Source organism: Rhododendron vialii, chromosome 11a (genome assembly GCF_030253575.1).
Source record: "Rhododendron vialii isolate Sample 1 chromosome 11a, ASM3025357v1".
In the NCBI taxonomy this organism is placed as follows: Eukaryota; Viridiplantae; Streptophyta; class Magnoliopsida; order Ericales; family Ericaceae; genus Rhododendron; species Rhododendron vialii.
Window position 1 is genome coordinate 34,770,593 of NC_080567.1, and position 20,435 is coordinate 34,791,027.

A 20,435-nucleotide genomic window follows, 5' to 3' on the forward strand; every position below is an offset into this window, starting at 1 on the left:
CAATCATTACATTCAGGTACCGGTAACGGGCTTGATCAATTCATTCAATTTTTATCTTTGTGAGTTTATGGGTGAAAATCGATCAAGCCGTTACAGATATCTGAATTGCTTTTATACAAGAATCTAAAAACATGTTCTAAATAAATTAAACTACTATGATCACTCAGGTCGCACACAATCTAGTGCATACTTGATGTACACCAAACGGTGTACCGTAACATTTTTTGTTTTCAATTCAACGGTTACTCGTAAGCACTTTCACATGGGTGGGATCTACTCATCCATGAGACCGATTTTCATGCTCTCGCTCATGCTCAAGCCCGACAATGGTTCATGTTAGGCCAATCAAATCATTAGAACAGGGAAACCTTACAGCTGGAGGACCCACATTGGTTCCCAGTAACTCCTGCAGTCTACCGGAAGAAATTCTTTGGCGCCAATTCTTACGTCATTTAACCCACTTCTGACGTGGCAAACAAACCTCACGCCCACGTCGTTCGATTGTAATAACATTACAGATATTCGAATTATTACCCCCAACAATAGAAAAATCCCTCAGGGACCCCATTTCCATGGGAAGACAATAAACAAAGACAAAGAATTGAAGCCAATTAGTAAATGATTGTTGACATAGGCAGCTGGTTTTCGTGCACAAAATCATTTAATTGAAGCCAATTAAATGATTGGAACATCATGAAAACCAAGTGGTTAAACCACAACTTTCTCCAATTGACGAGCAAAGTCCATGGCTATAAACAAATCGCTCTTGGGTTTTAAGAAAGGAAATACATCCTCCCGGATTCTTTTTACGTACTTGAAGGCACTGTTTTGTGAGTTCTTTCCAATTTTATTTCCAGGATTTTGAAATTATTTATTTCGTAGAACTTGTCGAGACCATGACTTAGGTCAACATTGGAATTGATCTAATATTAGTCAACCCATGAACACAACACATTTATCTAGAAATAAATGAGTTCAAAATCCAACATGTCATTATGTATTTTTTTCAAGATAGATGTGCTAAAATCATGTATTTGTGTATATTAGATTAATACAGTATAAGGCTTGAAATGATATATGGTATTGGCAAAGTCTACAAATGAACGATTTCAATTATTAAAGTGAATTCTTTTCAAAAATCGCAAAAAAGGTTGATAACACCGTGCAATACCTTTTAGAGATTAATGAAGTTAAAGCAAAAATGCAGGCCTATAGATTCGCCTTTATAATAGAAGTATAATTAGATATTACAAGGAAAATATGACAGAAATATATATATAAAAAAAAAAGGCTACACTACCATACCCACTGTGATTCTCACCGTTTGAAAACGACAAAATGAATCACAATGAAAAGTTCTTCCCGCAATATATATAAAAGTAACAAAAAGGAGTAGTAGTGATGGTGAATTTATGCACTATTATCGTTGTTATATATTTGACGCAGATGACCGGAGTCGCTTATTCTGCGGTCCGACTTCTCTTGACTCGGAGCCGCCGGACATTGAGCCAGTGACTAGATTCTCCGAGCGCGTGTCACAACTAACACACGCCGCCGCTGCATCCAGCACGCCGTCTGGGCTCGGTGGGGGAGGTGGCTCCGATATACTCCGGTCTTTATGGCCCACAGAGGGACACGTGTCCATCAGGTACACCTCCATTAGTTGGAGACAGCTTCTCACCATTTCCTGTCCCCAAAGACAAAACATTAAAAAAAAAAAATTACCGCGAGTTTTTTCTCGCCTCAACTTCTCATGCAAATTACAAACCAGCCCCAACAATTTAGAAAAATATTAGTAGCAAAATACACCATTGACCTCTATAGATTTTAGCAATATTTCACTATGCTCTGTTCCAATTTCCCTCCGCGTCTTTGGTTAGTATTTGAACAAGAGAAAAAAAAAAAAGGAACTGATCTGGCCAATATTTAACATAGTTCTTGAACAAAAACTACTGAAATACTTTCGTGATCAATGCATTTCTTTCGTGCTTCACTTTGGCACCTAAATTTGCGTATTGTCTACTTAAACATAGAATGGGAGTAAACGATAAGAGACGGACTACATTGTAACGAGAAAAAAAAAGGTGCATTGCTTGAGCCGACAAAATTTACCAAAGTGAAACCTCATCTAAATTACGGGGAGGACAGCATAATGTACCCCAAAAGCCATTTTCTGCCTATCAAAATGTAATATATAGATTTAACAAACCGCAAAATTACTTTGTTTACTCTCTCATAGAAGGTCTCCGGCAAATCAGCACTTTCCCTGGCAGCAGCGACCACGGCGGCAGCTGCAACTAAGGACGGCGGGAAACCCGAGAAATCAATTACTGAAAAAACATCTAGGATTAATTCAATATCCATTGATTCAATTTATAGCCGGATAGTTAAATCAAATAGCAATGCGGCATAGGTTCGGTTAATTTACCGCGGAGGGTGTCGAGAATGAGATCAGAAGAAATTGCAACAACGGGGCCGGTAAAATCCGATTCGGAGCCGGAACGGGAGAGCTTGGAAACGAAGTAGTCGATGTAGTCGAAAGGCGTTACGGACCGAAGCCTCCAGTTGAGACTGGCCATGACCCAGAGCTCCATTCGCTGAACCGTTTGGGGCTCGAACACGAACTTGGGTTCGAAGATTTGGAGGTCTAGGAGCAGTGGAACGTAACGCTCCTCCATTTTCGCCGCCAGTGAAAGACACGCCACTGCTAGTAATTGGAAAGGCCACCCATTTGCCTTCTGCTATCAATTGAAGTTAGAAATGTAGAATGGGTTTTCAGGAGCTTGTTAGAATTATAAAAAGTAAAAGTCAAAATTTTACTACAGCCAATGCACATTGCACAGATAGCACAAGTAAAACGGTTATTGTGCCATGAATAATGGGAGAGGATCCGTCCAGTTTTTGCTTCCAACCAGTCCGGTCCAAATTTGGTCCAATTTTGAATCATTTGTGAGACCTTTCCGGTTATTGTGCAGTGAATAATGTGCACAAAAAGATAAAGGTAAATGATTTTTACTTTTCTTTTTCTACATAATTTTACCTTTTTCTTTCCTTTTTATGTGAATTCATCAATATATTCTTGATATGCCAAAAAAAACAAAAGAGAAAACAATCAACACGTGAAATCACGATATGCTAGTAATTTTACAAGGAAAAAAGCGTTAAGAGGACAAAAATAGTACAATTACAAAAATGAAAAGTGTTAAAAATCACTCAAATAAATAGAACAATAATGCACATTTTACAATTATCAATGCATTTTCACTAAAATCATCTAACTTCGAGGATTCTTAAAAGTAATTGATTTTCACATTTCTTTTTTTTTAATTGCACTTCTCTTTTTATCATTGTCTCATATGCATTTACAATAATGCTGTTAGAACTTATGGCTAATATATAAATATGAAGAGATATTAAAAAATTCTAGAAAGATGCCGGTGATTTGAGTAAAAGGCCATGTACCCGGATTAGAATTAAAATAGAGTGGAATATAAATACTCTATGTAAAAAACGCTCAGGCAGTGGTAATAAGAAACTTATGTTGTGTTTGGTTTGATTTTTGAATTTTTTTTTTAAAAATAGTAGGTATAATAAGTGAAGAGAGATAGAGAGAGAAATGTTAGAAGTATGAAAAATTTAGAAAAAAATTTTTCAAAAATTCTTTTTAAAAAGTGAAGAGAATAAGGCATTAGTCACTCTCACTTTCGTAAACGTACCCCGATTTTAGAAACCGCGTAAATTCTAAGTGTTGATTTCTTTATTATTTTTCGTATTCGCATACCAGGTGTGTTTTTCTGTTCAACAAATGCCCTTCCAATTGTAAAAAAAATCCAATTGAGGTATGTGGATACAGAAAATCTGGGGTCTCAGCTTCCAGCCACAACTGTTGTTCTGACGAGGTATATGTGGAAGCACGTCCACTGAACAGTTTTGAACGTAATTGTGTTTTTAAAGTTTGATTTCCCGACATTGCTCGCGTGGATATACTAGTAGATTTAAGTGATTTAAACAGTACCGGAAGGGAATTCGACGACAGGAAACGATCCAAGTAGTTGACGGAGAGAAACGCCGTCACCGGTCCGAACTGATAATGCGAATGTACCTGTGTATTAATTCCATCAACACCCACAGCAATTATAAATGGGGTTTTAAGCAGCAAGTGCAAAATAATGCACAAACAATGAGAGAGAGGTACACATATGTACTTTGAGGATCCAGTTGACGGAGTCTTGGCGAGAGGTGAGGTCGATCGAGCGGAGGAAGTCGGGTCGGGGCATGTGGTGGCGTTCTGAGTCGATGAGGTGGTTGACGGCGGCTTCATCGGGCGGCGGCGACGGTGGCGCAGCGGAGGAATCGGCGGCGGAGTTCACCGGAGAGTGAGGCATTGCGGATGCGGAGTGGTCCGATTGGGATTGGGACACATGGCCAGTTATTGTTTGGGGAAAGGCATTTTGTGAGCTGTCCCGCTCTCTCTCCCTCCCTCTCTCTCTAAAACTGAGATTGTTGAGGAATTCAGAATGTAGTTGAGAGTGGAGGGAGAGAGAGAAGACGTGGAGTAAGTTGGGTGAGCAGATTGATAAAGGTAGGGGATATGGGAGGGGCTGTTGCGATACACCTGATTCTCTCTCTCTCTCTCTCTCTCTGTAATGCGGATGAAAAAAAAAAAACGGGGTCTATGAGTCTATGCTTAGCCTATAGGGATGTGTGATTAGAGTGTGATTGATATATGATGTGCTTCTCTGGTCTGGCTGCATGATTTCTTGAGCTTCGATTGTCGTGACGGGGACGACCAGTCTCTCTAACCAGCTGTTCAAGCCTCAAGAACTGGTGAATCTCTTTTTGATCCGCAACCACTGGTGACCACTCAACTACAGTTAAAAACAAGTAATCATACGTTTGTCCTGGGACACTGTCACGGACTCCCACAAAGATATGTGGTGAAAAAGTGTTAGAACACCACGTAACCATGCTTCAAAAGGGGTTGAATAATTTTTAAAGTTTTATTTAGGTAAAATTTAAAACTGTCTATTATCGTATGCGAAATAAAATTCACTGAATCCATCATTAAAATCATATTGTTTGTATTCAATAGTGTGATTCTTTATCTACGCAAGGAAATTGCATTAATCGAAATTTTTACTTGTGCGATTGAATCGTATTTGTTATAAAAGGAATGAGCGGTAGAACTTTGACTTACTACATTCTTTGTCTTAAGCTATTTTCGTGGGATTCGTCACGAAAGAGAGACAATGAATTGGATTAGAGTGGAAGATGATTTTTGAGAATTGGAACTGTTCTTACACACTTTCTTAGCAAGATGGTTTTTGAGTAGTGTGGACACTTCTTAGCTAGATTAGCTGCAAATTATTGCACTCTTAATACATTACATCTCAGGTACAGAAGTTGAATTTCAAGTAAATGTACGCTACGAATTATAAAATCAAAACAAATTAACGAATAAAAATTGGTGGCATTATAAAAAAAAAAATTGATAACTTTGTTTGCTTTATTTTAACTTCCTTTCATAAATTTATGTTGAAAGCACGACATATAATTGGCGTTATTGAGATGGAATATGGATCATTGGGCTTTGTGTCAATATATATTCGAGATGACTTTTAGATTCACATATTATTTACTTATTTTTTAGGAAAAATTTATAGAAATAGTCCTCCTAGTTTTACCCCACCTCATTTTTATCCTTCAAGTATCAATTGCAACTATTTTGAACTTCAAATTTGATTTTCGTATCAAATTGGACCAATTGATAACGTCTGTCAGCCAAACTGGACGAAAAAATCAGATTGAGGGCGGACGTTATCAATTGGACCAACATGGTACGAACTGCAACGTCCAAACGACCATCAATCTGAATTTTTCCTTCCAATTTGACTGACAAAAGTTATCAATTGAACCAATTTGGTACAAAAACCAAACTTGAAAGTCAAAAAAGTTGTAATTGATACTTGGAGGACGACACTGAGACTTAGATGAGACTAGGGGGACGATTTATATTAATTTTCCTTTTTTTAATAATTCAGGTGCCCGAATCCACGCAATTTGACTAATATTGGGGGACCACTCCAATCGCCCACTTGCGAGGTCCCAATAAAGCTAGAGCAAATTTTAATATGGACCGACTTCAAATGAGTTGATAGCCAAACTGGAGATGTTGCGAACATAAGATCTTAAGAGAAAACAAACTCTTAAATCTCAGACCTTGACCACTAGGTTAGCCTCTACGGGTGTGCATTGTTCACTTGGCTAGGGACAAGGGTAGGGTTTCTCATTTCAACTCAAAATAATGTCTGCAAGTCTCTATAATCCAAGCCAAGTTCTTGTGTTTCCTTCACTTCTTTCACTTGAAAAAAATTGTGGTTGACCACTAGGCTAGCCTCTACAGGTGTGCATTGTTCACTTGGCTAGGGACAAGGGTAGGGTTTCTCATTTCAACTCAAAATAATGTCAGCAAGTCTCTATAATCCAAGCCAAGTTCTTGTGTTTCCTTCAATTTTTTCACTTGAAAAAAATTGTTGTGGGGTGATTCGTGCAGTTCTGAGGATTCAAATTCCAAAATCTAGACCATTTCCAATTAAAAACCCCACTATCGCTCTTGGAGCATTTGAAGGCACTGATGTGCCTATTAGGCTCTTACAACCATCAGAAGCTGCAAACTCATTGCAATTTTCAGAACCCAAAATGTCACATACATCATCAATGATTCTCAGTATTCTTAATAGAACCTATAATATGAATTCTTCATCTGTAGTGTTTTCTGTATAACATTAGCCTGAGAAATCCAGACCAAGCTGGTTTCCGATACTACTTAAACCTATGAAAATGTATCGCAATATGCTTTCCTTTCTTGTTTCCCCTCCTGCTATTGAGAGTTCAACTTATATGCTGCCAATAACATCATGGCAAAAATAAATTGAAAGTACTATTTCTGTATCTTCGTTTTTCCCAAGGGAAGGTCTTAAAATTCTAAACATATGTCCATTGGAAAGACTGGGATACGATGACTGGTGCAAAATCTGATGTTGTAATGGGATTCAGGAATTTCAAAGCTATGAATGAAACACTTCTAGCAAAACAAGGGTGGAGACTTTTAAAAAAAAACCCAAGCCTATTGGGCAAAGATTTTGAAAGGTTTGTATTTTCCAAATTGTTCTTTTCTGGAGGCTATTAGAGGGAGCAGAGCTTCATGGGTTTGGCTTAGCCTTTTGCATGGCAGAGAGACTTTGATAGAAGGTTTGAGATGGTAGGTCCAAATTAAGTGGGGTTGGAATTAAGTTTTGGAATGACAAATGGGTGCCCTCTCTTGCTGGTTTTAAGCTGAGTTCATCGAAACCTATTGGCTGTGATATTGAGTGGGTCTCAGATGTTATAAAGAAGGATAAAGGAGTATGGGACAAGGACAAGATAAAGCAGCTGGTAATTGAGGAAGAATGGAAGGCAATCTCTCTGATTCCAGTTTTCTTTTTTAAAGGGAGGACTCTCTGGTTTGGCACTTCTCATCAGATGGCAACTACTCAGTCAAGTCGGGATATCGCATTGCTTTCAAAAATAGAACTCAAAAGATTGATTGTCAACCTTCTTCTTCCTTTACTCCAAACAAGAATATTTGGTCTATGATATGGAAATTGGAAGTCCCCCACAAAGTTCGTCATTTTTGGTGGAGAGCATGCAGTAATAGTCCAGCCACAAAAGAGAATTTGGTGCATAGGAAATGTGGGAATTCAAAGGTGTGCCCATTTGTGGTCTTTTTGAGGAATCGATTGAGCATCTGGTGTTTGATTGTGACTGGGCACGACTGTTTGGTTTGGCTGTCATGTAAACCTGAGAGTGGGAAACGTGACTCCTACGTCGGTAAAGGATTGGACGTCTCAAGTGGTGGAATATGACTTGAAAGGAAAAGATCTAATTCAGTTCTTGAGTAGGGTGGTCACAATAGCTTGGTACATTTGGAAATTCAGGAATGAGTTTGTTTTCTCATCTAACCCAATTGATCCAGAGAAGACAATGAGGAGAGCTAGAGAAGCTCTTCAAGAATTCTTGGAGATTAGGGTCCCAAGGTTCAGATCAAAAAAAAAAAAAGAAAGGGTCCCAAGGTTGGTCCATATGGATAACTCATCCACTGTGGACAGCTCTTCCCAGTGGAGGGCTCCGGATCAAGGAAGTTTTAAATTCAACTGCGATGTGGCTATGAGCAAGGAGGGGCATGATGCTAGTTTTGCGGTAGTGCAGCGTGATTGGAAGGGGCAGATTATTAACGGATGTGCTGGTCCAGTGGTGATTTCTAACTCTCTCTAGGGGGAACTGTTAGCGATCCACTTTGCTTGTGGTATATGGTGCAGTCTGTGGGCATTAGAAGGACTACTGTCGAGTCGGACAATCAGCTGCCTATCAAACTTAGTGTTTCTGAGCTCGTTCCCCCTTGGGAAGTGGCAGCAATAATGATGGACATTCGGCAGATGCAGAAGGATTTCGAGATCAATCTTGCTTGGATTAGGAAGGAGGCAAATGGTTTAGCTCCCGTAGTTGCAAAAAAAGATTTGAGAGGCCTTCTTCCTTGTAATTGGGTGGCTTCCCATCCTTCTTTTGTAGTTTCTGTGTTAGCCAAAGAGCTTTACCTTCCTTTGTAGCCCTGTGGGCAAGATTTTGATTATCAAAATAAAAAAATCCCTGAACTTCTCCCACCAATCACCAATGCCTCCCATTAATAGGTTTTATTATGCTTATTTAGTCTTGAACTCTTGGCAATTATTCATGTTTCTAAGTTAGTCTTGATTTTTTTATTATTCATGTTTCTCAGTTGGTTATAAATTTTTTAGTCACCGAATCCTGAAGCCTATACAAAGGCGTGTTAGAACCATGTTCAAAGATACATCAATAAAAGCAAACTTAGCTTCTTGTCTATTAACTTTTCTAACATGGTATCAGAGCTATAAGATTTAGGTCTTGTGCGATACTCGCTCTCTGGCTGGCGGCCTAAGCCTCACTGCTGTCTGCCGGGCACTCGGATTTCGCCTCAAATCTCTAATGTCATGGCTTTTCTAACTCATTGCTTCTTCTTTTTTGGCTATCATAGTTTTCTCCATGGCTTCTCTTGGTCCTCTTGGCCTAGATGCTCCTCGTTTCTATTGGATTGGCTCCTGGCTAGCTTCTATAGGCTTTGATGCTCTTGGCTTTGCTGCTCCTGGTTCCTTCACTTAAAAAGAATTATTACCAATTACAACTTGTCGTGGGGTACTGGGGTGATTCGGTCGGTGCTGAATGGGTCGGATTCAAATTCCAAAATCAAGATTGTAGACCCTTTCCAATTAAAACCCCACTATTAGAGCATTTGAATGCCTATTAGGCTCTTACATCAGAAGCTTGCAAACTCATTTCAATGTTTAGAACTCAAAATGTCATAAACCTCATTCCCACATTAAATGCTATTCGAAAAAAGATAAAAGTGATGGTTTGTTGGGCATTGGTACAGGTAATTTAATGACCTCATTGGATATACAGATGTGAGGGAAAAAGCATTGACGTGGGGTGAGTGAAAAATATTGTGTAGAGCCATGGTGTTAGGAGCTCGAGGGTGATTTTTCATCTCATATTATAATCTCCTATTTTTCATATAGTGGAATATCTCTTTCCACGGAGTGGGCATTGGGGCCGAACCACGTAAACTCTTATGTGTCTCATTTGTGTGATTATTTTAATTTATTGGGTACGCTTCCGTTCCGGGTGAGATCGCAGAAATTTCCCTACACAATGATTCTCAATATTCATATATAGAACCCCATAATATGGATTCTTCATCTGTAGTGTTGTCTGTTGATGGGTAAGGAGAGATTCACTCACAAACAAACTCTACTTTTATTCATCTTTAACTGAAATGCAAATTACAATAATATGCTTTCCTTTGTTGTGTTCCCTCCTGCTATTTAGAGTTCAACTTATATGCTGCAAACATCATGGCAAAATAAATTGAAGTACTATATTCTTCTGTATCTTCGTTTCTCTACGGCAAGACCTCCAAATTCTAAACAGATGGAAAGCAATCACTAAGGCCTAAAGGTAGGGAATAGAATTCTGGGTCCTCTTCGAAAACATTCGCGAAGTACTCCTGCCACATATCCACCCAATCAGTATCAGTTTCAATCTCTCCATTATCAGTACGACCCGGTGGAATAGTGCAATCCAAAAACACCGCGATCATAGCTGCTACTGTGGCCGGGGATGTGAAAATGATTTCCACAAATTTGTCAAACTGCAAATAATGGTGAGAAATTTCATTTAGTTTCTTCAAGCACGAAAATATTTGCGACTACTAAAATTCATTCGAGTTAGAAAGGATAAAATTGAATGCACAACATACCCAATTTGCATGAGTGTGAACAGGACCACAACCGGAAGTTCCCATGTAGCCATAGAAGTATTGTGGGACTGAGAGGCCCATGAAGATTGAAAAACCTATTATGAACTTTGTTCTGAGCTTGTTGAGGTCGCAGAGTTGAACTAAATCAAGACCAGCAGAAGCTGCACCGAAATGGTATACCACAGTTAATTTCAACATATAGTTGAACATAAAGCAAGCATTTAAAAATGAATTGGAAAAGCAAATGACTATCCTGTACCAGTTGAAACATGCATTTTGTAATTGTCATTCCTTTGTAAGAGATTTCTTTTCCATACAAGCACGAGTTTTGGGTAAACATAAAGAAATTTCAGCAGTTTTATCTCCAATGGTTAACAAGATAGAGAATCCATACTCTCGTAGGCCAATGAGATGCATTGCAGGGCTGCAAAGATCGGCAATGGAATAGATGCTAAAATAGCCCCAAATTTTCCTGTTAATTGATGATACGATCGCACAGTTAACCCAAATTTAAATCATAACTTCAATTTTGCAAATGATGTCAGACGAAAACATGCAACTATAACGCACCAAACACAGCAAAGAAAAGCATGAATCCTGCTGATATTTGAACCACTCTTCGGCTTCCAGATCCCGTTTGTGCCAAAAGACCTACATTTTCACTGAACAAATTGCAGAATATAAGAATCTAAGATTGGCAGGAAAATCATACTTGGATAAGGACATTAGCTCTTCTGTCGACTATTCTGCAAGATTAATCTAAAACTAATGCAGAGGAATTGAGGGCTCGTGACACTTTGATTGGTCACACATAACCCATAAATTTCTCCAAGCAAATGATCTACAAATGCATTTGTAACTAAAGTAAGCCATCCCTCTTGCATCGACCTATGGATATTGCAAATTCATGGTATATCAAAAAGGTGGCTAAATTAGTGATTGGAGTAACAGATGTATCCATAGAGGTATCCGATCGAAGGGTATCCAAAGTGATGAGCCGTATGGTTAAGGTATTAAACTTCTTACACTGATACAGTGGAACCACTTGCACTACCAAACGAACCATCTAGCAACCAACCTATTCCCTAAAACACAAAAGGCAAGAGAAATGAAAAAAAAATAGTTGAGTCGGTTATGATGAAATTAAATGGACGATAGATAAAAGAAGCATAATAATCTATCACAGGGTCAGATGCTACCAGCCACCCTGCACCACGGCTGAAAATAGAAGGCGGTGGAAATGTGGCGCTCCCAAACCTTGCTGCTGCTATATTTACACTAGTAGACTGCAAAAACAATCATCCGATGGGATAAAATTAGTGGGTGTATAAGTTCAAATGCTACTTAAGGAAAATAAAATTTGTGTAACTCCTTAAGGAGTCCTTAGGATAACATCATCTGTTGTAGAAATAAGCAACATGGTACAATCATGCAAGGTTCATATATAAGCAAACACCTTCCAACCTCACATTTGTTCCCGATGAAAAAAAAACAATAAAAAGAGATGGCAATTGTATCTAAAACAAATGACTACTGATATGCAACAGAAAAAAATCAACCTCAATAAGAGCAACAAGAGCTGCAGCTATCATCACAAATACATCCCCGGCATCAACACTTGGAGTCCCCCATTGCCATGGATATGGAAAACTTATCCTGTAGGTTGAGAATTAACAAGAACTCTTATAAGGGCAAACACAAAACACGGGAGATGGTTCGTTGTTTTCAGACAAACATGAGTCTTCAATTTGCTACAGATAAGATTCCTAGTATCCAAAATGCAGAAGAACTTGACGTGATATTCGTTAACGTACACATGGTTAGATATCCTGACAGACATTAAGTTTTAAGTATACAAGATGAGTCAGTCAAAATGGCTTAAGATGTTGACATCATATGCGAACCAGACAATGATAAAATGAAACTGGTATTAAGTGCAAACAAACTAGGAATGTAATTAGGTTGGAACGTTAATGTATTATGAATTGATGCCTTAGATTAAGAGATAAGATCAAAAGAAACGCTAATTCAAGAATGAGCTTACCAAGCAGCACCACTAATGAACCCAGATTGGTCATGGCAACTGACTTGGGTACTTGAAGATTTGGTTATGTATGCACCTGATGCAGTAAGAAGTGCTGCAAATAGCCATACAATGGCTATTGATAATAGGACCGCATATCGTTCAAAAAAGCGCTCTCCTATTTTGGTTTCTATCCAATGAGGAATATACTGCCAAAGATTTAGTTACCGAAATCAGTATTACCTCAAGAAATTCTTGTTAATAAATTTTCTAATAAACAAAGAATCAAAATAAATCAACAATTTCGTACCCCAAACTGAAATGAGATCCCCTATTTATAAACTAAATGGTAGATCACTTGAAATATAAAAAATAAAAAAACAAAAAAAACTAACCACTAAACCATATAGGCGTAGAGAATAAACCACAGAAGAGGCCAAGATACACTGCATACTGGTGAAATTAACCCTTTAACAGAAGCCATCCATGATCACAACCATTTCAGGGTCATACGTAAAACATAATCCTAACTGTGTTAACAACTCTCAGACCATTTGCCTTTTGTTATCATGTTCTACCTTCGATCTTAAAATTGATTTCTCAAACTTCCACTGCATGCCGATATGCTTGGTCCAAGGCCTTTTTGATTGATTTCCAGACACGCTCATTTCATGATAGTAGAGAAAATAGAATCCATCCAAATCACGGTATAAAAGATACTATTAGATTGAGATAGGAGTTGGCTGCAGTAAGAATCAATCTAGAAAAAGCACACCTGAGATAGAATAATTAAGATAATCAACTCTGGTAGCCCAATCTCAAGAGATTCTGCCAGCTACAACCATCAGCCAAAAATGAAAAAACAAAATAAGCAAGTGAATACCTTTATATTTAATAGAATTTTAGGAGGAAAAAAGCTACTACATAACCTTTCTACATGAAATATCAAATCTTATTGGTACAATTAAATTACTGAATTCAGCCTGGATGAAAAGGCGATAGCTACAAGATTACCCTTCTAAACGTAACTGGAACATAAATTTTAAGTTGCTTATCAACCATCTTATTTGTTGTACTTGAATGAAAGCTTAAGAATTCCTACCTGAGGAAAACCTTGAGCGTAGAGCCCCAGTCCGACAAGCGTTACCCAAGGAACAGCAGAAACGGGCGTGATTAACCTTTCCTCGTCCAACAAATCCAAGTGTTAATTTAAATAGATTTCACATGAATGTAGCATTCCCTTACACAATGTAACTTTCTTCGAAATCCTACCTCACAAAGATTCTCCAAATACCAAAGAAACCAAGAAATATTGGGATAATGGATGCAATCATCATAGCTCCTTGAATCCCTCTCATTGACTTTTCAAACCTCTGAAGAAAGTGACACCCAAAGTAAATGACAGAAACGAACAGATAACACTGTGAAAAGTGCAGAGGATCGACGCATGGAATGGGGATTGAGTTGATTGACTAGTCTCACCTCCAGAGGATCGACGTATTTGCTATATCTATCAGATAACACTATGAAAAGTGCAGGAGCAATAAATGAGTATGAGGAACGTATCACCACTGGAAGCCGAGTTCCGAACCAAGTCTGCAATAGAGTGTTCAATCCCGCGACAAATAGCGAGGTTTGTATCACTTCAGCCTTCTCCTTCTGCCACAAGGAAAATAAGACCCCGAAACTTAAGTTTATACAATGGGAATACTCCCCAGAGGAGATAATAAAGACACAAAAATGCTTGTATAAGTAACTTTCACATAATTCATACCTGGCCACCACCCATCAAAGGAACAATAATGGAAGGAATGATGACAGTAGTTCCCAGCATTACCACATGGTGCTCAAAACCCAGACCAATGGCCGGAACTGCATTAAAGATAGATGAAGTTAGAATCGAAGTTTTTCTGCATAAAGAAGTTTGACGAATGCACGAACATCTACTTCGTCTAGTTGTCGGGAATGTTGCGTGGGAAATTTATTCTCACAAAAAGAAGTATATTGAAGTAAAGGAAAAGAAAATATATTTTCTTGTGTGAGCGTTCTGTTGACAAAGAATTTTGTAAGAAAACTAACATTACTTTTTTGGTGTGGATCAATTTTGCAAAGAAATGTTCCTGATGAGAAAGTTCAAATTCTTGGTCCCGCAGCTTTCTTGGTAACTAACCACTATGAGCAAGTCCACCCTTTGCCAAATCTCATGCCAAAGCTAAAATTTGGCCTAAAGAATAGCTTTGCCCTCCCCACTCTTGTGCCAAACTCAATGCCAATTTTTGGAAACAGCATATTAGTCTAAAGTCCAAATGAAACAACCCCATAGCCGGCCTAAATTTATGTAATGTGTCAATTAATAAAAATATTTTAGAGTTTAGAGTTTGTGAAAAGACAAAATTGCCATTAATGAGACAATGGTTTTGTTTGGCTAACAAAAAAAATATCTTTTTCATGTAAATTGTCTTAAATGAGACAAGGGTCTTGTTTGACTAACACAATATGTTTTTTTTTTCGTGTTTTTCGATCTTGTTGCACTTTCATAGGATTTTCTAAGGTTTTAGGCACTTTTATAGGGTACCCTAGGGTTTTAAGCACTTTCATATATAGGGTAACCTAAGGTTTTAGACACTTTCATAGGGCAACTTAGAGTTTTAAGCACTTTCAACGTCAGTCAATCTTGGTCAACGCTGGTCCACCTTGGGAGGGATTTTTTGTAAATCTTGGGTAGGATATCCTCTAGACTTTACCGAAAAATAGTATGTCCTTATTATAGCAAAAACCCTTATATTATGCCTTCCTACTCAATTTGCCCTTTTGAAAATCTCATTAAATATATTTTTTGCTATATGAATCATTAATGTTATCAGCAGGTGAGTATGCACAAAGGAGAAATGCTGAGGGTAGTAAAAACAGAGGAATGCTCAGAAGAGAAAAAGGAGCAAAAATCTGAATCCATGTGTGCATGGAGAGAGAGAGAGAGAGAGAGAGAAAGAGAGAGAGTAACCCCAATTAGGATTGCTGATGTCGATTGGAGGCGGACTCGTGCATCCAGATGGAGGTGGACTCGTGCATCCAGAGGTAGGCGGGGTCGGACTCATGCCTCCAGTGGTAGTCGGGGTCAGACTCGTGCCTCCAGAGGTAGTCTGGGTCGGACTTGTGCATCCAGGGGTAGGCAGTCGGGTCGTGCCTGGGCAGGGGTACGGACACGGACATGTACCCGGGCATGAACAAGGGAATATGTCCATGTCCGTGCTAGTGCCCTGGCATGGACACGGACATGTACCCTGGCATGGACATAGACATGTACCCGGGCATGGACACTGGAATATGTCCAAAACCGTGCTCGTGTCCGGGCCCGGGTACGAACATATGTCCGGACCCGGGCACTCGTCTATCTCCAACCGTTTCTTCAAGCGGGGTATGATGAACATTTTCTCTTTGTAGTTTGTACCTTCTTCCTCTCCAAGAAGAACAAGACGCAGCAGCAGCTAATGCGGAGCTTGTGAATACAACACTCTCTCTCTCTCTCTCTCTCTCTCTCTCTCAGTAGGCAACTACAAGAAGCTGGTGGAGGATCAGAGGAGGGGAACTCAGAGAGCAGAGAGAATATAAATAGAATGATGAATGGGAGGGAAGATATTAAGCGGGGGAAGTTGTGAATCTGTGACTTTTAGTTAGAACTCCACAACGACCCTGTTTCTTCGGAGAGCAACAACGTTAACTACCACAAAAAAGGTTTTTAAGAAAGTTAACTATCACAAGAAATCTCTCTCTCTCTCTGCTGATTACTTTTAAGTAGACAGTGGAGAGGTTGGTTATCCTTTTTTGTTTTTTTTTTGGGTAAGTGAAGTTGTGAATCTGTGACTTTTAGTTAGAGCTCCACAACGACCCTGTTTCTTCGGAGAGCAACAACGTTAACTATCACAAAAAAGGCTTTTTTAAGAAATTTAACTATCACAAGAAATCTCTCTCTCTCTCTGTTGATTACTTTTAAGTGGACAGTGGAGAGGTTGGTTATCCTTTTTTTGTTTTTGTGTTTTTGGGTAAGTGGAGTTTATTTATCTTATTCCCTTGGATTGGTAGTACTTTTTGTCATTTCAGTGAATGTATTACTCCTACTGGAGTACAAGTTTAAGCAAGGCGATTTTAATTTGTACACCTATGACCTACCTAGCTACTCAAAACTCGGTGACACTATTTCTTTTTGTTTTGTAGGTTTTTATTTGAAGGGTCTGCATTGTGTCCGGATGGGGTGGAAACCCTACGGCGGTTTATTGTGGGTCCTATTGAGCATTGAAAATGATATTGGTATCGACCAATCAGTAGGAAAATCGTTGATAAGTGCCAAAATATATATATTTTGGCCCTCCAATTTATATTTACTAGTCTTTTATATTTGTTAATTGGTATTTATTATGTGTTTTTATGTTTACAGGTTGCCCAAGCTCGATTTTCATGATTTTTGGGTAAAGATGGAAGTTAGCAAAAGTTTTGAATTGAAGTGTGAAGTGCATTAGAATTTTGGATGATCAATTTAATATTAGACGAAATCCAAGGGACCACTTTGTGATTAATATATTCAATCCCTATAAAACCAATGTTATATGCTACTGACCTGGAGTTTTTTTGGATAAAAAGGGGATCGGGGGCTACCATCACTGTTTCCCACAAACGAAATAGAGAACGGGGCTGCGATACTTTTGATTCCAATAGTTTTTTTCAAGTTTACAAGTTTTGTTCAACTACTTGCACTCTGGTAACTAATTTTAATTTTTGTTCTTACTAAAAGTTATTCGTTGATATTTGATTAGTTGATATTTCTTGTTTATTTTTCATCTCGCATAATATAAGCATGTTTTAATTCTAGGGTTTTATTCCTTTTATTTTTAATAATGAGTGAGTAGTTTTTCTGAGGTATGGTTGCTGGGTAAAGGCGCACCACGACCCAATTAGGATTCGTCTAGCAATTTTTCTGCACGTTAATTTAATTAAATAATTTAGTTGGTGAAAACTACGTCCGTTGGACGAATCCAAGGCATTGCCAGGGCTCATGTGAGCGGGAACGGGAGACCAAAATCTGTTCGCCGATGTCTATGGGACCGGCAACCTTAGGATTCGCATTCTTCGGAGTTTCCAATTCTCTCTAAATTTAATCGTTGTTTAGAACTTTGAAAAGCGAGCGGATTCTGATTGGGTAGCAAGCGCCGGATTCCCTACGACCGCGCGTCTCTTTTTAATCTTTCAAGCAATTTCTCAGTAGCATTAGTTAATCAACAACCAAAAGACAAGGGTAGCTACGTAAGAGCTATTTTTAATAATACAACCCGAGTTTCCACTCACACATTTCACCGTCCTTAGTGGATTCGACTCCGGTCTTACCGGATATTGTGCTGCATCGGTATCATCCCTACGCTTGGGGTAACCCATTATTTTAGGTTTAGGAACCGGTCAAGCATTTTTGGCGCCGTTACCAGGGACGGTAACGTGTGTTAAGAATTCAGATAGTTATTTTTATTTATTTATTTTTGTTTTATTTTTAGTTCTTTTAGTTGTTTCGAGTCCACATAGGTAGAGGTAAGCAATCCTCCATCGTAGGAAAACAGTCACCTCTAAAGCCCAAGTATTACCGAGACAATACCAGGCGTCTCGTAGCCATTGAGAGAGTTCCAAGAGTAACTGTAGAGGACGAGTTCTTTAGCGGCGAGTCATTTGATATCGGTGGTTTGTTTGTTGATTTATTAATTGATCCACCGATGGCAGAGCAACTGATGTTGATGCGTGCGCATATGCATCCTGAGAGGACCACTCCTCTCGGTCCAATAGTTTTGCCAACTGAGACGGTGGAAGCATGTAATGCTTTCACCATGCTTTCACCATAAAGCCTAGCACGCATAATGCCCTTCCCCTGTTTTATGGGAAGGAGAATAAGGATCCATATGAGCATGTCCGTTGTTTCGAGGGGTTGGTGCGCACCCTTGCCACCACTTCTCAATGGAAAAATGCTTGCCTCAAGCTTTTCCCAGCCTCACTCAAGGAATATGTGGATAAATGGTTGCGAATGCAGAAGACACAGTCTCTCACGACGTGGGCTGCTATCCGAGATCTATTTTACAATAAATATTTCTTGGAGAGTAAATCGAAGCACCTAACTCGCTAAATTTAGTCGTATAAGTAGAAAGAGGGCGAGTCATTTTTGAGGTGTTGGGTGCAGTTCAAGGACTTGCTTTTATCCTTGCCACACCACGGGTTTACCAAACCCCAATTGGTGTCCTTTTTCTATTTGGGTTTGAATATTGCGATGGCCCAGCAAATTGAGTACTTCTGTAAAAATGAGGATTTTTTAGACAAGTCCCCAGATGATGCGTGGGATTTTCTAGACGAGTTGGCCGAGAAATACCGAAACTGGGAACCTTCAGACCTCGGTAATAGGTCCATGGCCGCTCAAGAACCCAGTGGATCTGATGTTCTTCCTTCGAGCGTGCGAGACCATAATGTCTAGTCTCAGCTGGATAAGATAGCTAAACAGTTAGAGGACTTGAAGCTTACACAAGTCCAGCATGTGAATAAGATGAGAATGGAGGTGGTGTGTTGAGTGTCCGGGGCATTTAGTCACTGTTTGCCCTGCGTTTCCCATTGTTAAGGATGTTTACCATAACAATCAGGCTGAGGTGAACGTGATTAACGAGCGTTGGGACCCATATTCAAATACCTACAATTCAGGGTGGGCCCAAAATCCACTTTTGGGTTGGAGGGATCAAAAAGTCCCAATGCAACCCCAGGCACCACCACAGCAGCAACCTCAGCAGTTCCGGCCTCCTCAAGGCCAAATGACCCAATTTCGCTACCCACCTCAGAATCAGCAGGGGTTCGGTCCTTTATCTTTTGGACCACCTCTAGGCATTAACAATCCCATGCAGGATAAGCAGACTGATGAGATGATGAAGGCTCTCACACAATCTCAGATAAACTTCACTGAGCAGACCAAACAGGTGATTGGTGACATTAGGACCCAATTGACCCAGTTAACGGCGGTAGTTGGACAAGTCCAGCAAGAGAAGGGAATGTTTCCTTCTCAACCTTTAGTCAATGCCGCCGGTACTCATTATGTGGGCGATTCTTCTAGCCAAAGTAGTTTGAATCCCAGTCTAGAAGAGGCTAAGGCGATCACCACTCTCAGAAGTGGGAAGGTGATCAACAAGAATTTACCTCCAAAGCAGAAATCGGTGCCACTCCCAGTGCCGGTAGCTGCACCAGCAGTCGTTCCAGACTTGGGAAGTGTTCCTGAGGAAAAGAAAGAGTCGGAGTCTCCTAAAGTGGCAGTGTCTGCCCTTGCAACCCCCACGACTCCGTCGCCACCCATTGCTCCATATCCCCATCGCTTGATGGCAAAACCTAAGGCTAATGTGAACTTCCAGATTCTTAAGTTATTCAAGAAAATTCAGTTTCCTATCTCGTTGATGGAAGCCATTGATGCCATCCCCCAGTTTGCGAAGGTTTTGAAGGATCTGTGCACTTCAAAACTGAGGACTAAGAGTCAGGACAAAGTGCTTCTGATGGAGCAGGTGAGCTCCATCCTCCAGACCGATATCCCAACCAAGTGCAAAGACCCTGGTTGTCCCACCATCCCTATAGCTATTGCAGGCTAGAAATTTGACAAGGCATTACTGGATTTAGGAGTAAGTGTCAACCTGCTCCCATATTCGGTATACTTGAAGCTTGGCCTCGGTGATTTGAGAGCCACACCGGTCACGCTACAGTTGGCTGACCGGAGTGTGAGAGTTCCGAAGGGGTGGTGGAAGATGTTTTAATTTAGGTGGGCGAGTTCCTTTTTCCAGTCGACTTCATTGTCCTGGACACATGCCGAATCCGGAGGTCTTTGAGAAGACTCCTATTATCCTTGGTCGTCCTTTCTTAACTACCTCCAATGCCGTCATGAACTGCAAAACTGAAAAATTTCAAATGTCATTTGGGGACTTAAAAATGGAGGTGAATGTGTTTATTGTGGATAGCCGAGTTGAGGATATGATAAGGAAGTGTATGAGT

General features: G+C 39.6%; 3 protein-coding genes across 6 annotated transcripts; 1 reads left to right on the forward strand and 2 right to left on the reverse strand.

Annotated features, from left to right (window-relative positions):
* Positions 1–1,185: 1,185 nt before the first annotated feature.
* Positions 1,186–4,979, reverse strand: LOC131307751 (cyclin-D4-1-like). 3 transcript variants are annotated; one of them, XM_058334418.1, is made up of 5 exons: positions 4,206–4,979; positions 4,016–4,102; positions 2,429–2,741; positions 2,230–2,330; positions 1,186–1,687 (listed from the first exon to the last, which is right to left on the reverse strand). In XM_058334418.1, exons 1-5 carry the CDS (start codon positions 4,383–4,385, stop codon positions 1,430–1,432), a joined length of 939 nt encoding a protein of 312 aa, XP_058190401.1. In that variant the 5' UTR covers positions 4,386–4,979; the 3' UTR covers positions 1,186–1,429. The 3 variants fall into 3 exon arrangements, with proteins under 3 accessions (XP_058190401.1, XP_058190399.1, XP_058190400.1); XM_058334416.1 differs by having other exon boundaries at positions 2,221–2,330; positions 4,206–4,970; XM_058334417.1 differs by having other exon boundaries at positions 2,221–2,330; positions 2,429–2,738; positions 4,206–4,968.
* A 4,872-nt stretch (positions 4,980–9,851) lies between these two features.
* LOC131307875 (nucleobase-ascorbate transporter 4-like) lies at positions 9,852–15,445 on the reverse strand. 2 transcript variants are annotated; one of them, XM_058334600.1, is made up of 14 exons: positions 15,397–15,445; positions 14,170–14,267; positions 13,878–14,054; positions 13,668–13,768; positions 13,498–13,573; positions 13,171–13,230; positions 12,417–12,604; positions 11,932–12,028; positions 11,572–11,658; positions 11,399–11,457; positions 10,943–11,034; positions 10,767–10,844; positions 10,373–10,533; positions 9,852–10,264 (listed from the first exon to the last, which is right to left on the reverse strand). In XM_058334600.1, the coding sequence occupies exons 2-14, from the start codon at positions 14,227–14,229 to the stop codon at positions 10,037–10,039; spliced, it is 1,464 nt and encodes a 487-aa protein (XP_058190583.1). In that variant the 5' UTR covers positions 14,230–14,267; positions 15,397–15,445; the 3' UTR covers positions 9,852–10,036. The 2 variants fall into 2 exon arrangements, with proteins under 2 accessions (XP_058190583.1, XP_058190584.1); XM_058334601.1 differs by lacking the exon at positions 15,397–15,445 and adding an exon at positions 14,566–14,708.
* Positions 15,446–18,690: 3,245 nt separating this feature from the next.
* Positions 18,691–20,200, forward strand: LOC131307159 (uncharacterized). The gene is made up of 4 exons (XM_058333567.1): positions 18,691–18,885; positions 19,034–19,455; positions 19,516–19,954; positions 20,108–20,200. Exons 1-4 carry the CDS (start codon positions 18,691–18,693, stop codon positions 20,198–20,200), a joined length of 1,149 nt encoding a protein of 382 aa, XP_058189550.1.
* The last annotated feature ends 235 nt before the right edge of the window (positions 20,201–20,435 follow it).

Excerpts from the sequence above, each read along its gene's own strand:
- LOC131307875 (XM_058334600.1), bottom strand. The coding sequence starts at position 14,229 with ATGCTGGGAACTACTGTCATCATTCCTTCCATTATTGTTCCTTTGATG. Across the intron at positions 13,574-13,667 it reads ATTTGGAGAATCTTTGTGAG|GTTAATCACGCCCGTTTCTG; the intron begins GTAGGATTTCGA and ends GGACGAGGAAAG. Across the intron at positions 11,659-11,931 it reads CTCTTGTTGCTCTTATTGAG|TCTACTAGTGTAAATATAGC; the intron begins GTTGATTTTTTT and ends TTGTTTTTGCAG.
- LOC131307159 (XM_058333567.1), top strand. The coding sequence starts at position 18,691 with ATGGCCCAGCAAATTGAGTACTTCTGTAAAAATGAGGATTTTTTAGAC. Across the intron at positions 18,886-19,033 it reads CGAGCGTGCGAGACCATAAT|GATGTTTACCATAACAATCA; the intron begins GTCTAGTCTCAG and ends CCCATTGTTAAG. Across the intron at positions 19,456-19,515 it reads GTCCAGCAAGAGAAGGGAAT|CCAAAGTAGTTTGAATCCCA; the intron begins GTTTCCTTCTCA and ends CGATTCTTCTAG.
- LOC131307751 (XM_058334416.1), bottom strand. The coding sequence starts at position 4,385 with ATGCCTCACTCTCCGGTGAACTCCGCCGCCGATTCCTCCGCTGCGCCA. Across the intron at positions 4,103-4,205 it reads CCGTCAACTGGATCCTCAAA|GTACATTCGCATTATCAGTT; the intron begins GTACATATGTGT and ends ATTAATACACAG. Across the intron at positions 1,688-2,220 it reads TCTATGAGAGAGTAAACAAA|GAAATGGTGAGAAGCTGTCT; the intron begins GTAATTTTGCGG and ends CTTTGGGGACAG.